The sequence below is a fragment of the Phyllostomus discolor genome, chromosome 3 (genome assembly GCF_004126475.2).
Source record: "Phyllostomus discolor isolate MPI-MPIP mPhyDis1 chromosome 3, mPhyDis1.pri.v3, whole genome shotgun sequence".
Classification (NCBI taxonomy): Eukaryota; Metazoa; Chordata; class Mammalia; order Chiroptera; family Phyllostomidae; genus Phyllostomus; species Phyllostomus discolor.
In genome coordinates, this window is record NC_040905.2 from 36264398 (window position 1) to 36279761 (window position 15364).

The 15364-nt window shown below is 36.9% G+C and overlaps 1 protein-coding gene across 5 annotated transcripts in view; it reads right to left on the bottom strand.

Annotated features, from left to right (window-relative positions):
* Positions 1-15364, bottom strand: part of ELOVL7 (ELOVL fatty acid elongase 7) — an 83206-nt gene that overhangs the window by 3156 nt on the left and 64686 nt on the right. For 4 of the 5 annotated variants that reach the window (XR_004901919.1, XM_028514264.2, XM_036020311.1 and 1 more), the window contains exons 3-7: positions 13372-13562; positions 9977-10057; positions 9039-9095; positions 6740-6845; positions 1577-1713 (exon numbers count right to left, since the gene is read on the bottom strand). Coding sequence is in view for 4 of the 5 variants with exons in the window: in XM_028514264.2 (XP_028370065.1) it covers positions 1577-1713; positions 6740-6845; positions 9039-9095; positions 9977-10057; positions 13372-13562 (572 nt within the window). In the remaining variant the exon portion in view is untranslated. Of the gene's footprint in view, positions 1-1576; positions 1714-6739; positions 6846-9038; positions 9096-9976; positions 10058-13371; positions 13563-15364 lie in introns of those variants that run through there. The other variant, XM_036020312.1, reaches the window with a different exon arrangement.

Sequence of the window (15364 nt, forward strand, 5' to 3'; positions counted from 1 at the left end):
ATGCAGGTGTGATTGTGTATAACTGATACATTGGAAATAATAATAATGAACAAACATCTATTCTACTTTCTATGTAAGTATTTTCCTACATTATTAAAAAGTCTTACAAATTTAAGAGTATGCTAAGTGAAAAAAACCCTAACACTAAATTTTATAGGCAGTATAATACAAAGCATGCAAAAGGTATACAATGTATATTCACAGGGGAAAAACACTAGATAAGAATAAAATAAAATATCAGCTCTGATTATCCCTGTGACTCAACCATGTTCATTTTTCTTTCTCTTTGCTTAACTTGATGTTCTTATTTCTCTGCAATGAGCACATATTACTTTAAAATAAGAAAGTATACTTAGAAAGCAATTGTGAATAATTCTCATGACTTCCACATATTCCAAAGGAGGAGTTAAAATAGCGTATTGCACCACTTCCTTAGGGTTGCTTATTTAGGGCGTTTTCAATCTTAAATGCAGTAAACAACGCTGCAAGGAAGGACTCTGATACTGATTTAAGATCCCTACAGACTAAAATGTCAGTCTCTCACCTGGGGTAACACATTAGATAAATATGCCAAATGTCATGTAACAAGTTGTAGGATTTTGATAGAAATTATGCTTCAACAGGCTAGATACACCTAAATTCGTGCTTTCTCCTTAGCATTATTGGCAAAATACAACACTATATTATTATAGACTGTAAATCTAAAAAGATGAGGATCACAGAATTTTTCTTTTAATAGAAGACAAAATTTGAAGCAAATCATCATATCGACCCATGGTTACTCTTCAAAAAAAAATATATATATACATGCCATATATTTTTAGGATTAATGGTTGGGAAGTATCATCAGGCCTAAACTGAGCGCCTTTGCTCTCCTCAACAGTGGTTACTTGAGGGCAGTGCTCTAATTTATGTTATCAGGGGGAAAAAACTCTTAAAAAGAAAGCAATGGTGAATAATTTTCATGACTTTGTAATACTCCAAAGTAGAAATTAAAATAATTTATTCCCTCATGTTTGGCTATTTAGAGTGTTGTTGATTTTGTCAATATATGTATTATATTACCACTGCCCACTTTTAATCCTCACAGTACTTTTACAAGTTGGAGGAAAATAGACTTAGAAATGTGAGGACTAAATTGGCAGGCACATAGAAAGGCTTATAATTCCCTTAAAGTTACACTCCCTCAAGGTCATTCAGGTCTAGAATAGAAAAGAAAACTTCTAACTTCTAATTAAATATTATGTCTATTGAGGTTCACATAACTTTGAGATTATTTTGGTCATAAATGTTTATTTTATATAAATGCATAAAATAATACAAAGATGGTATAAAGATACACATTTTGATTTCATTGTCTGAGCCTCTTCGCTAACAAATATGGTTTGCTGTCAGTAAAGTTCCTGACAAAAGTTTAAACAAGAAACAATAATGACGTGATGCCATATAGAGGCCAGACGCTTCATATCCCTGTCGTTTTGTAAACTCTGTTCTTTATGCAGTTAATACCTTAATTCACAGGGAAGATAAGTGACTCTAGTTTCATATGTTGTCTTAAAGAAAATTAACTACTCACAAGCTGCAATGATGTCAAATGTTTTTTCCACCACAAGTACTTCTGGTAGGCTGGTCCCAATGCACATAGTCCATAGTAGGAGTACATGACTACATGCACAGCTGTGTTTACAAAGGCATGGAACGTTCCCAAACCACCTGGAAAATAAAATTATTGTAAACTGAGGGCACTGTTCCTACAGTGAAGCATGTTTTTGCCTGAACTGAGATTTTAGTATATTTATTTCTTTAATTTTAGTGGGAAAAAACATACAGTATATGAAACATCAATCTTATTAAACAGCTATCAAATCAGAAGGAGCTGGAAAATATATTCATTTAGTAAAATATATGCAAGTCTTAGAAAATAAATGATCATGTCTTTATGCTATAATATCTTGACTTAAGATGGGCTCATGATTTGAGTTTACTTTAACAATCTAATTTGAGTTACTTTTTAAACACGATATATTGCTAAATAACAGTAATGAAATTCATTTTTAGTGAGGGTTAACATATATAAAGAACACAAAGTACATTAATCTTAAGTGTGCAATTTGACAGTTTTTTAATGTATGCATAGACCCACAGAACCATCACCAAATTCAAGATATAAAACATTTAGGACACCAGGTAAGGTTCCCACATCCCCTTTCAAAGAATACACCCCTCACACTGTAACATTTATTCTGATTTCTACAATCAAGTATTAGTTTTGCTTGTTTTTAAGCCTCATATAAATAGAATTGATATATTCTTTTGTGCTTTTCTTTCAATCAGCATGTTTTAATATTCATCCATGTTGGTGTGCATATTAGTTTGCCTTTTTATTACTATTATACTATAGTATACTATAGTACTATAGTATTATACTATATGAATACATTAGAATTTATCCATTCTCTTAGTAAAAGATACTTGAATTGAGTCCTGGCTGGCATAGCTCAGTGGATTGAACGTGGGCTGTAAACCAAAGCATCGCAGGTTCGATTCCCAGTCAGGGAACATTCCTGGGTTGCAGGACATGGCCCCCAGCAACCGCACATTGATCTTTCTCTCTTTCTCTCTCTCTTTCTCCCTCCCTTCCCTCTCTAAAAATAAATAAATAAATAAATCTTTAAAAAAAAGACACTTGAATTGTTTCCATTTGGGGTTATTATGAATAAAACCACTAAGAATACTTTTGCATATACCATTGTGTGAAATCAAATTCCCTTTTATACTCTCAGTTTTCAATAAATATTTTTAGTGCCATAAAACTTTGGCAGTAAAACCACTGGCTTCCATTAGTAAGCTATGCTAAGTTTGCTTTAATCATTTATTATTTTTCCAAAATAAACATTTATTGTTAAACCATCTTTGTTTACTGCTTCCACTTGATTTTTATACATTGTGCCTTCCTAGCTTGGTTTTCATCTTCTGATTTCCCCACACCTCCTACTGGTCACATTTAATTGAGAAGCAAAGAACGCTGGAGGGAATGTAAACCAAGATCATTTCAACTACCTTTACCTGGGCCAGTGGTCAAGTGGAAGGCGTAGCTGGGTGATTAGTTGGTAGTGGGGGAAATAAACAAAACTCTTCCCTAGCATCTCTTTCCAAAGTGGCACAGTCTAGAAGAACCTGCATTCTTTATGTATAGCCTGATTCAGCTTAGTAATGTTGGCCTGAAATTTAAATTTTTCTCCAAAATATTCTAGTTTATTTAGTCCAGTGTTCTTTAATTTCAGAAATAAAGCAAAACCTCACAAATTTGGATTAACTGTGTAAGAAGAAGGACCAAATTCATGAATACTATGAATTACAGAAAGTTTAAAGCAAAGTAAAATTGTTGCATAGTAAAAACTAATTATTTTTTAATAATCATTTATAATAGTGGCAATTCCAGATATTACCACTGCTAAGGTACTCCCTTAAAATAACCTGTTTTAAATAATATTTTAAGTAGCTTAAGCATTCCTCCAATGCCTCATTTATTATGTACTATCCCTTCATAAACTTTCCCTTTCTGAGTAAATAAAATTTTAATTGATACTTTAATTATCACACACTTTAAATCAGAAGAAACTGAAGCTTTTATTATTTACATTTGGGCTCATCTTCTTTTCCAAAAGAAATTTAAATAAATATTAAATATTTAAAGAAATAAGCTGCTTCACAGGGATATGCCAAATACCTCTCAATTCTATTTGTGCATTATGGTTAAAAAACACACAGGAAATCTACTGTACCCTTGATAACCAATTTCATCAGAGCCTGTCTCATTAAGGCAGCACTCTCAATTTTTGGTATGTGTCCATATTCCCATTCATAAACTTCCATCATTTAAATGTCCTTAAATAAGGATTCTATGGACAGGAATTTAACAAAGCAGTAGTAAAGCTAAGAGCATTTAGTAAGGATTGCTGATGAAAATAAGCTATCAAAATCAACTTGCATATTTTCTCTAGTGTATGATTATTTCCTGATAAGCTATTTTAATGAGTTTGTTCACAAAACAATCACATTTTAATTAGCGATGTTTTTCATATCTTCTTTGAAAGGCTTCTCTAATCAAGTTTTTTCTAAGTTTGCTTTCTTCTTTGTAATAACAGTTGTGAAAAGGAAACATCTCAGAATGAATTGTAATTAGTGCCATCACATTTTACTCTTTTGGTTTGGGAAAAAGAAAGGAATCACCTGGGTGATTATTTTAATTCTCTGTATCTCTGGAAGGGAGTTTGTGCATAATATAAAAGACCTGTCACAAAAATATTTGCATCACATTCAAAAGAAAAGCTGGATTGCTGTTATCCCAGACAGTTGTACGAAAATAGAAAAACAGGAAATTAAACACTAAATAGAGATCAGCTATGCTCAAGTTTTTGAAAGAACGGTTTTAAATGGGCAGTTTCAGTGCAGGATTGGACGCCAATGCCAAACCACATCTCTGGAAACACGTTAGCTCTTACTGCCGCGCTGCTCGCTGACTGGACAGCAGGAGTACGTGTGTCTACTGGAGGCCACGTGGAGGCTGCACAGGAGTGCCAACTCATGGAGCACATGAGACTAAAATGCATTATTTTCCACTATTTACATTGTCTAAAGCAGAAGGGAGATTAAGGTATGGACAATGAACCCACTACAAAGTGCTTCATGTCCATAAACATGGTAACATTGAAAAATTGAGGTATATCAGGTATTTAAATTGTCATTCTTGAAAACTTTTCTAAAAAGATTTTTATTTCTTTACTTTGAGAGAGAGGTTGAAAGGAAGAAGAAAGGTAAAGAAACATCAGTGTGTGGCTGTCTCTCATGTGGCTCCCACTGGGGACTTGACCTGCAACCCAGGCGTGTGCCCTGACTGGGAATCAAACCTGCAACCCTTTGGTTCACAGGCCCATACTCAATCCACTGAGCTACACCAGCTAGGGCTCTTGAAAGCATTTTTTTGAAGTGGATTCAAAGATAAAAATTAGGAAAGCGCTCAATTCTGTTCTTCAAGTACAATTTATTTTTCCCATTATAGAATGAATGGGTATTCAATACAGAAAAACCAGAAAATGTAGAGATGAACAGAGAACACAGAAACCACTTTTTGTATCAACATCTGTAAATCACTGTATTTTGGGGAATTGCTTTCCAATCTTTTTTGTCTATTTTTATATATTTTTTCAGTGTTGTGATAATTTTCTGGTCTCATGAAAGAAATCTGAATAAATAAATTACAAGGGTATAAAAGAACATTTTCTAGAATACTTTAAAAACAGAATAGTCACGTATTTCTGATAATTTAGGAGACAAGTTGCTTTAAAAAGTAGCTAAACGCCTCTCGGTATCATTTGCATTTCACAATTATATACACAGAAGAAACCATAACCATTCAATTAGTGGTTGTTCAGGCCTTTTCCAACATTTCGCCAAGGCAAAACAAGATGGCAATGATATCACTGTAGAGAGAACTGAGAGGCACGACACGCATGCGGGAGGAAAAAAGTCAAGGTAAGTAAAATAACGGAGATTAGATAATATAGCTACCCCTGACCTGTGAAACGGACAGAAATGAGACTATCTTGTAGTGTGAATTCAATTTTTACATTAACATACATTATAAGACAAAACAGCTACATTTACTTTTTCAAAATGCTCAACAAATACATGCCAATTTGGGGCAAGGAGACACTGTCCCTACTGGAAAATCCGATGCCCACAGACATGGTAGGGACAGCCCTCCTGGCTCCTCCAGGTCTGGCCTGTCCTTTGTTCGGCTGGTCTATCCATGTCCTCTCATGCTCTGAGACATGCGGATTTTTTCCCCATGCCCAGAGAGTCTAAAGCTCAAATGAAAGTTCCTTGATGGTGGTTCCTCTTTATTTTTTTTTTTTCAGTCTTGCAGAGTCAGAATGACAGATAGAGGTGGGCCATTCAGAGAACTGTTAAAACATAGTCTAAGATGGGCTGCAGGCCTACTTGAAGACTACTTTAAGAAACTGCCATAAATAAATCCCCCAACCAACTTTTGCTAATAACATAAGAATATGTCCTTGGAAATATCACTTATTTAAAAACTTTATGAGAAGATAAAAATACTTAACTTCCTGTTTTTTACCAACTGTAGATGTTCAAAAACATAAAACCCAAACCAAACCCAACAGCTTTTGATTTAAACTATTCTTGACTTAAAAAAATAATATCAAACCTTTAATATGGTAGGATGCTTTAAAACCGCAATTTGACACATCTCTAAAGAACTTCTAGGGGTTAGAATAAGTACCAGCTATTAGAAAATTGAAAACAAAGAAGATGTGGAGCTTAAACATTCAACTCTCTGAATACATATAATGAATAGATATATAGCTATAATTCTATAAAACCAAGACTTTTATCATCTTATTTATTTACTAGTATTTATTTATTTAAAGATATTTAATAGAACTCTATGGGGAAAAATAAAATCCAAATGAAACAACTAAAAAAATATGTGTAGCAGACTGTACCCAAAAGTCAATGCCTTCATAAAGGAAGAGTTGGAGAAGGATCTAGGTAAGAGTCCTGCATTTAGGTTTCAAGTAATAATGAAAGTTAGATCAAAGCAATTCTTTGATGTTTTGAATTTCCCTTAAATCACATTTAAAAATAGAGTTAGTGTTTATAGCATAAAAAATGGTATTATTTATGGTAAATGATCCCAATCTCCCTTGGCTACCTGCAGCAAATTTGACTCCAAACCACCAGGTCCATGGCATGATGGTGTGATGGAAGACATGCAGAAAAGTCACTTGGCTATTTTTCTTACGCAGAACAAAAAAGATCTGAAATAATTTAAAGAAAATCAAGTTCATATAAAATCATGCAATAATTCATCTAGAGTTATAAAAATATTGGCAAAGTGAAAACTATTTCACATCATAATTTGCTTTAAAAGGACTGACTTATGGATGCTCACAGAAGCAGCTGATTCTCCAAGGGGCAGTTCAAAAACGAATTGGTATGAAGGAACTAATTGGCATGATGCCTAGTCACAGGAGAATCGATAAAAAGGTAAAAAGAAATTGCATGCAGATTTGAAAATCAAAGATGTAAAGACAAGACTATGGTCAAAAATTATCAAAAGAAATGTTATTGGTCAAAAAGAAATCCACATGGATTCTGAAGTATATGGGAAGGTAGGGAATCGATTCTTATGACTGAAATTATTCTGCATTGCTCTCTAACACATCCTACTAATTGAGGGGAGGGATTAGCAAACTGAAAGAAGACTTGCAACAAATCAAGGTTAGCAAGTTATAATTAAAGAACAGTGAAGAGGGAAAAGTTTGAAGAGTTAATTGGGAAAACAGGATGGAAAAGAAAGTGAAACTGCCTTGGAAAAATGAGAAGGGTAGCAAAGGCACAACCCAGATGGAACGTACCCAGTGGTTTGCAGAAACTCTACAAAGGAGTAGAATGGAAAGGGTTTGGAGAAAATTTATTTCAAAAAATATTCAAAAGCAGAATTGAATGTCAAAAAATACTCAACATTCAGGAGAGCAATGATGAGTTAGACTTTTGAATATGGGGCTGAGCAGAGGAGCAGTACTCATAGGGGTATTTCAGAAGCCTGGTTTAAAGAAGGACATAGAGGCAGCAACCATTTCCTTATGGAAGCTAGAACTGAGAACATGCAAAGCAGAAAAAATGAAGCCAAAACGCATTTGCTTATGCACATGAGAGAAGGCAGCATGGTGTAGTAGAAAAAGCCATAAAACAGCAATCTGGGGTCTTAGCCCATCAGTAGCTGAGTTCCTTTGGGTAAGTCACTTAACCTCTTGGCATCAATGTATTTTCAGACTGAGAGCTCTGGACTTTAATAGATCAATAGTTCTCAACCCTGGCTGTGTATTACAATGTCTAAGAAGCTTTTTTAAAATAGCCATGCCTGGTCTCTAGACCATTTAATACCAAATCTCTGAGGATGGGGCCCGGGCTCTTCACTTGCTAATACAATTGAATCTACTGCACTGTGAGGACTGAGAACCACTGGACCATACCACAAGGGTTCTCAAAGTGTGGACCTTGGGCCAACAGTAACAACATCACCTGGGAACTTGCTAAAAATGTGAATTCTTGAGCTTCACCCAAGACCTATTGAATCAGAAACTCTAGGGGCTGGGATATGGGCATCTGTGTTTTTCACGAGCTCTCCAGGGGATCCTAATGCATGGGAACCACATATAGTTTGAGAACCACAGGAGTGATTCCAGGCTCACTGAAGTCCTTTCCAATTGTAACATTGAGAAGGATAAGCACACTGAGATTTGCCACAAGAAATGTATTGGTATATATTCTGAAGAGAGAACACACTTGTCTGTCTTAGGCCCAGGACTGGCTCTGGATAGCCAAGACCCACATGCCACAAATATACAATAATCATTCAGCTTTCCTACTTTGGGAATGAAGGCATACCACTTTCCTCTCCTTATGGACCCTAATCCAAGGCACTCACTTCTCCCAGGGCTCAGTCACCCAGATTCAGAGTATATCCCCACGCAGAGAGAGGACTCAGAGAGCAGCTGAAGGTAGTTTTGATATTACTAAAATTACTGATAGGCCAGGGGTAACTTAACATTACTGTGTAAGTGTATGAACTTGGAAGCATTTATCCTCTTAAAGGAGTACAGATGACGCAGTGCTTTCGTGAGAAGGACCGAAGGTAAAATGTCCTCTGCTTTTCCCTTCCCAAACCTGCTTCCCGAAACAACTGTCATCCATCTACATAAAAATGCAGTTTTATAGTGTATTCAACAGCTACGTGCTTATCTTAAACAGGTGGTGGATACATAAGAAAACCTTCTGGAGTTTGCAAAAGACTGAAAATAAGCTTATCCTATCTATCCTCTAAAATTACTGATAATAAAATGCCTGAGGAGGAGAGATAACCGAAGTTATCAGATAACTGAACTCTAGCAGTTTATTGCTTCCATGGAACATTAAACATTTATCAAATGAGATGACTACAGACTCACAGTATCTAGTAGCTCGATAAATTTGGAGAAGTAATAAAGCCAGCAGGTGCGTACCATCTGCAGAAACACACAGAAATGTAAATTTATTTTTTTAGATGGAGGAAAAAACAGTTTTTAAAGAAAATTTTGGCAAAATACACATAACATAAAATTTACCATCTTAACTACTTCTAGGTGTATGACTCGGTGGCACTGAGCACATTCACGCTGTTGTGCAATCATCACCACCACCCATCCACAGAACTCTTAATTCATCTTGCAAAACCGAGACTGTGCCTATTAAACAATTCCCCACCTTCCTTCCCCCAGCCCCTGACCACAGCCATTTTACTTCCTGTCTGAATTTGACTCTAGGTTCCTCATATAATAGAACCATACAGTACTCTTGTCCTTTTGTGCCTAGATTATCTCACTAGATAATGTCCTCATGGTTCATGAATGTGGGAGCACATGTCAGAATTTCCCTCCTTGTTAAGGCAGAATAATATTCCATTGAATGTATACATGCATGCTGTTTAACCATTCATTCACCAATGGACACTTAGATCGCCTCCACTTTTTGGCTACTCTAAATAATGCTGCTATGAATATGGGTGTACAAATATCTTTTTCAGTCTTTGCTTTTCATTTGTAAGGTATATACCCAGAAGTGGAATTATTGGATCATATAAATTCTATTTCTAGTTTTTGAGGAAACAGATATGAATTTATTTTTAAATTCAAGAAATTCAAAAAGAAAAGCACCAATGTTCATGTTATAGAACACAACACACCTTGATTCTTTCTGGTTGGTAAGCTTTAGCTTTTTTCTTTCAATATATATATAGTCTAATAACTGAGTCACTTACTCATTCTGAGTTTACCTTAAGTGTTACAAATAGAGTCCAAAAAGTTTTAACATTGATTTTGAGTTATAAGTTTTCCCAAGAGAAACTTACCCTCAATGCTGTAGGTGACTGTGAATAGTCAACAATTTCACATCGAAATGAATAACCTGTACCCCAGCCAGACATTACAAACTGCAAGAGAGAACGAACATGCATTTTAAAGAAGGAAGCATTTGCTCAACAGCTACAACAAACGTAGTTCTGAATGTCCCTTCATAACGTTCTCGGCTGAGTCAGCAGTCAGTGCAGAGGGAAAGGTGGCAAGAACGATTGTAAACTAGGAACTTGCTGGATATCAAAGCAATAAGAATTTTCAAAATCATAAACTCATATAATATTTAGATAAATTGTATTTGGAATAAAATGCTCATTTCTTGGGATTAACGTAGCAGAGAACAAAACACCAGGAGTGTTTTGCTTAGCCATCAAATACTGGTAGGCATATTATATATGTCTATATATGCCCATACATGTGTTTGTATATTCTAAAGGGAATAAATGGGTCTGAATTCAGTCTTTTCCAGTGATTTCCAATCTTCCTAGTTAGTTAAAAAATAAATGGGCAAACCAAAATTCCTCAGTGTACTCATGAGCTGGCTGCAACAACTGCATCTTTCCTGTCCTTAGCTGATGAGTATAATTCGAAGTGGTGATCATGATCCATGGCTCCTAAAATTCAGGTTGACCAAACTCAAGACTCAGATAGTAGTTTTGCTTTGGGTTCATATGACAAGTTAAAAATGCGATCTAGCAAGGCTTAATTCCAGTACACCCACGCAGTGACCTTATACTCGTGGTGAGAAGAAAAAGCCTACTGTTGTTAAGACTGACCCGTAATTCAAACATTATATCAACATTCTTTCAGTCTGATGTGGGAAGGTCTTCTTTTAAAACACTATCTGAAAATGAAAAACTAAGGGCTGTAATTTTAAATCAATGCCTATGTTAAATGTTTGGCTTAACTAAGAGTTCTGAAAATACGACTGCCTCTCTTCTTTGATATCCTAGTCTCACAAGTGCTAATGTCTTCCCTGGAATGCTCTCTTTCTCAGTATAAAGGTTATATTATTTTCTGCCATTGAAGTACATTTTAAATTTCTATTTTTAATTACTATTAAAGCTAAAATGACAACTTTACAATAAATTCTAAAAAACAAAGATTAATGAGGCATGATTAGAGTAATATTTCCATGGTAAAACAAAAAGAAACAAAGGAGAAAGAACAACTATTTAGACTGCAGTATTTAAAAACACACTTTTTCTAATACTAGTTCCTAGCGTGCACTGTGAGATGATTTAATCACAAATGTTAACTTGGTAAGTTATGAAATTGTGAAAATTAAGGTTGAGAAAAGTAAAAGTCATATTTCATGAGTGAAAAAAAATCTTACAAAAAAAGTCAATAAACTTTTCTAAGGAACAAGGGAACTGTGGTCCAGAAATGGCAAATTCTGCTTTACAAAATTTGTTTGTGAGGACCCTCATACTCTCCTGAGCTCAGACTTAACTTCCAACTGACGTAAGTAACACTCTAAGTCCATTCACTTAAACAATCCCCACCCTTCCCTACCCCAAACAAGCACTGCACAGAACAGGAGAAACTGTGTGTCTTGGCCTTCCAGGGGGTCTTACTGGTCTTTATTTATTAGTGTCTGACTGGTGCCAAGTAACTAGCACATTCAAACCAGCCCTAAAAAATAAGGCAAGTGGTCTCCCTTAGTCTGATTTACTTCCCTTTCACCTTGTTCAGAGTTGCACTAACACCGCAGGTGGAAGAGTTTACTCTGTGGACCAAACGCACTTGTGCTCCACCCAATAAACGGTGTGTTTGAGCTGACGTGCTGCTTGGCCGTCAAGTCTTTGTTTAAACAGATGGTGGAACTTAACCCTTTCCTGATATTAAGTTTAAAAACACTCTAAACATTGTTGGAGCTTTTAACATATGTGTCTCTGTTTCAGGCTATCAAGAGGAAAAAGTAGTAATTTATATTTAGCAGCTAATACGCCCGAAAATGGACATATAAATAACTCTAGTATTAGTGGTTAATGGGAGATAGCAGCTCTCAAATTCAGATATTTTCAAAACTTCTTTTATGTTATTTTTCCTAAAGCAGAAACCAACACTAACTAGTTATAACTGATTTACTTCCTGAGAGATATTCGGGGACCACATGTTCAACGACACAAGCAGACCCAGCACAAAGAGCCCTGAGAGACGGGCTGGTTCAGTCATGACTCTATGGGAGATCTGAGGCCCGGGGGGGTTAACTGACTTGCTCAAAATCAGACAGCTAGTTAGTCGTGTAACTGGGACTAACTAGCCCCTAGTCTCCTGGCTCCCAGGTCTGTTTTTAACACTGTCCTACAGCAGGCTCTCTCTTATCTCCGATAACAAGCCAAGAGCACAGATTTTCTCAGTTCCCCGCCTCTATTACTTCCTCCCTTTCAGTTACTCATGCTCCAGAAAGGACAGTAAGGTGGCCTGAGTTAATTTTGGAAATAAAGTATAATAGAAGGAAGATAGCAAAGTAAGCCCAGACTTGAGGGAGGCCTATGAGAAATGATGCCAGAACAGGTTGAGGGGGACCTGATCAGGTGGATGCACAGCAGGAATCAGGTTGGAAGGACACATGTACGGTCACCACAGTGTCAAGAGAGGTCAGAGGGGCCGTGATGGACTCTTCTGAGTCCAGTATGAGGAAGCACAGTCTATGATGCAGAGGAAGCCAGCCAGTATTGGGTAGGGGGTAAGGGGTGCAAGTACAGGGATAGAGGGGTGGGACAAGGAATCTCAGAAAAGCAAATAAGTAGGATGGCTGAGGCAGGTTAAAAGGAGAGAGAGAGAGAGAGAGAGAAAGTAATCCGTGAGTCTGCTTTTGGGTTCTGAGAGATCCCCGTCTCCCTTACTGACATTTAAGGAACAGGCTCTTTATGTACTGCTTTGTGTGAGTTTGAGTTCTCTGTTGCTCCAACACCCCCTTAAACCAGACCAAACAGCCCACCGACACAGCTCATCAGACACCAGAGTCCTCCAATGATGGTGCCATCCCATTAGAGACAGGATGCACTCTGATGTCAGACCTGTATTCCAATAGCAGCCCTTCGCTTACCAGCTATGCTACTTTGAGTGCGTTACTTAATTTCTCCAAGTACGTTTCCTTAAAACTAACATTTATGGATTCATTTGATCATCTATTAAGGCTAAGTACATGCAAGTCTGCTGACTTAATGTTAATTTTTCTCACTACCCGTGAGGAAATTATACATAGATCCTCTAAAGAGTTTATTATCTGGCCTGCACATAACAATTTTGGGGCAAATCCCTACTTAGTGAGCCAAGTTTCTAAAATTCCTTAAATCTTGCAGAGTTTAACAGCCACAACAAGAAACATAAAACAGGAAGACTCAGGCAAATTTCTCCCCTTAGGAATACTGAAGACACTTGCCTCATAACACATATACACAGAAAAGAGTACTATGAAAAAATTGTACGTTATCATCGCTTTCTTGAGTTCAAAGGGCTTTCGATTTTCCATGAGCTTTGGTCCCAGGGAAGTGACAAAATAGACATAGAGTCCCAAGATGATGGTTTGTGGCAGAGGCGAGGACATGAGGAGCCAGTCTTCAACTCTTGGATCTAAGAGAAAAACAAGACATAAGTGCACATCCACTCAGCCAAGAGATAACTGACAGTAGCCAGCATTTCTTGAAGCGAGCACCCGCACCTTAATGTTGACAGTGGGCTGGCTGGGCAATTATTACTAGGATCTTCAGGGAGGGTAAAGGGAAATCTTCAGGGATAGTGTTGGGGTTAGAAATGGAGGCTGTTTGCACTCTAAGCATCTAAAGGCAAAGAGAGGTAGTGGTTTCCAGCACACAGGAGACAGCTGTATGAAGAAACCGTCTGGATAGGAGCTGTGAACTCCAGTTGAGGGATTCAGCCAGCACAAGGCAATTCTGCAAGTCAGGGGAACTGATATCCAACACTGCACTCTTCCCTTTCTCCAGTTTCCTAGGGCCTCCACTGAGTGAACCCAACCAAAAACCAAAGGGCAGGGGAGCAAGCCCATGGATACAATCCATACTGGTCATTCCCCCAGGGCCCAGCACAGCACGCAGAGTGAAACTGAAGACAGGAGGTATTCAGCAAGGTCCTACCACCCATCTATAACCACTAGTAACATTTTAGAATTCTTCCATCCAGACATTCTTCTATATACAAAAATGTTTGTGTTTTCTGTTTTCTAATGTTCTTCTTTCCCCAAGAAAACTGGGACATTTTCAGTTATATCAGAATCATAAAATGGAAAGCTACCTTAGCATCTAAGTATCTAAAGTGTGGGTTCTAAGAGTCCAAATCGGATATTTTGAGTAAAAAAAAATGTAATAACCTTACAACTGTATAAAAAGAAAGTGGTCTGATCACTACTAGTTCCAGGCCAGAAAGTTAGATGAATTGAAAATGGCCACTCAAGATAAAATACAATTATCTATATACTCTTAAGTAGTTTGGGGGTAATTTTACTAAACTGACTCATGAAGCTGGAGCATTACAATAAAATAAGTATGGATAAGTTCTCATGTGCATCTGACTCAAAACTGAGTGCACCCTGACTAACCTTAGTTTGCTAAATACCGTCGCTTTTACCTATTGGCAAAGAGAGATGGGGGGGGGGGGGGCAGGTTACAGCCCTTGCTCATTTAAACTACTAATGATATAGCCAATTACTGGAAAACTTTGAATACCCTTCAAGCCTGACTTCTTACCCAAACAGAAACTCAATAAAAGTCTGCTGACATTCATAAACATAAAAAGTTGTCAAAATTAAAAATATTTTAAAATTAAGGTGGTCACAGTTTAAATTGGGAAAAACTTTGAAATCAGCTATCCAAGAACATGTCACTGAAGTCTTTTATTGCTTCTATTAGCTTCCTTCCTTCACAAGTTTCCCGGGACATCTGTGTGCCATGTGATTTTAAGAAGGCCATGAGGGCCCTGGCAGGGTGGCTCAGTCGGTTAGAGAGTCATCTAGATCTGCCAAGGTTTCAGGTTCGATCTCTGGACAGGGCACATACAAGAAACAACTAATGAATGCATAAATAAGTGCAACAACAAATCGATGTTTCTCTCTCTCTCCTTCCTCACCCCGCCTCAAATCAGTGAAAGGGGAAAAAAACAGCCACAGGGATCCCTAGCCACAGGTCCAACCTCACCAGGGAAGTCTCACTAAATAAAAGTTATCATATAACCGGGGACCACGGAACAGAATCAGAACTGATCAAACTTTAATATGTTTCTTCTATCAGTGAGTAATCCAAACCTTAAATACAAAATATCGTGAGCCTTATTAATATGGCTAGCTTTTACCTCCAGTGAAATAAGGATTTAAATCTAGTACCCAAAAAAGGCCTGTGCAAGAATGTTAATTAATTTTATCA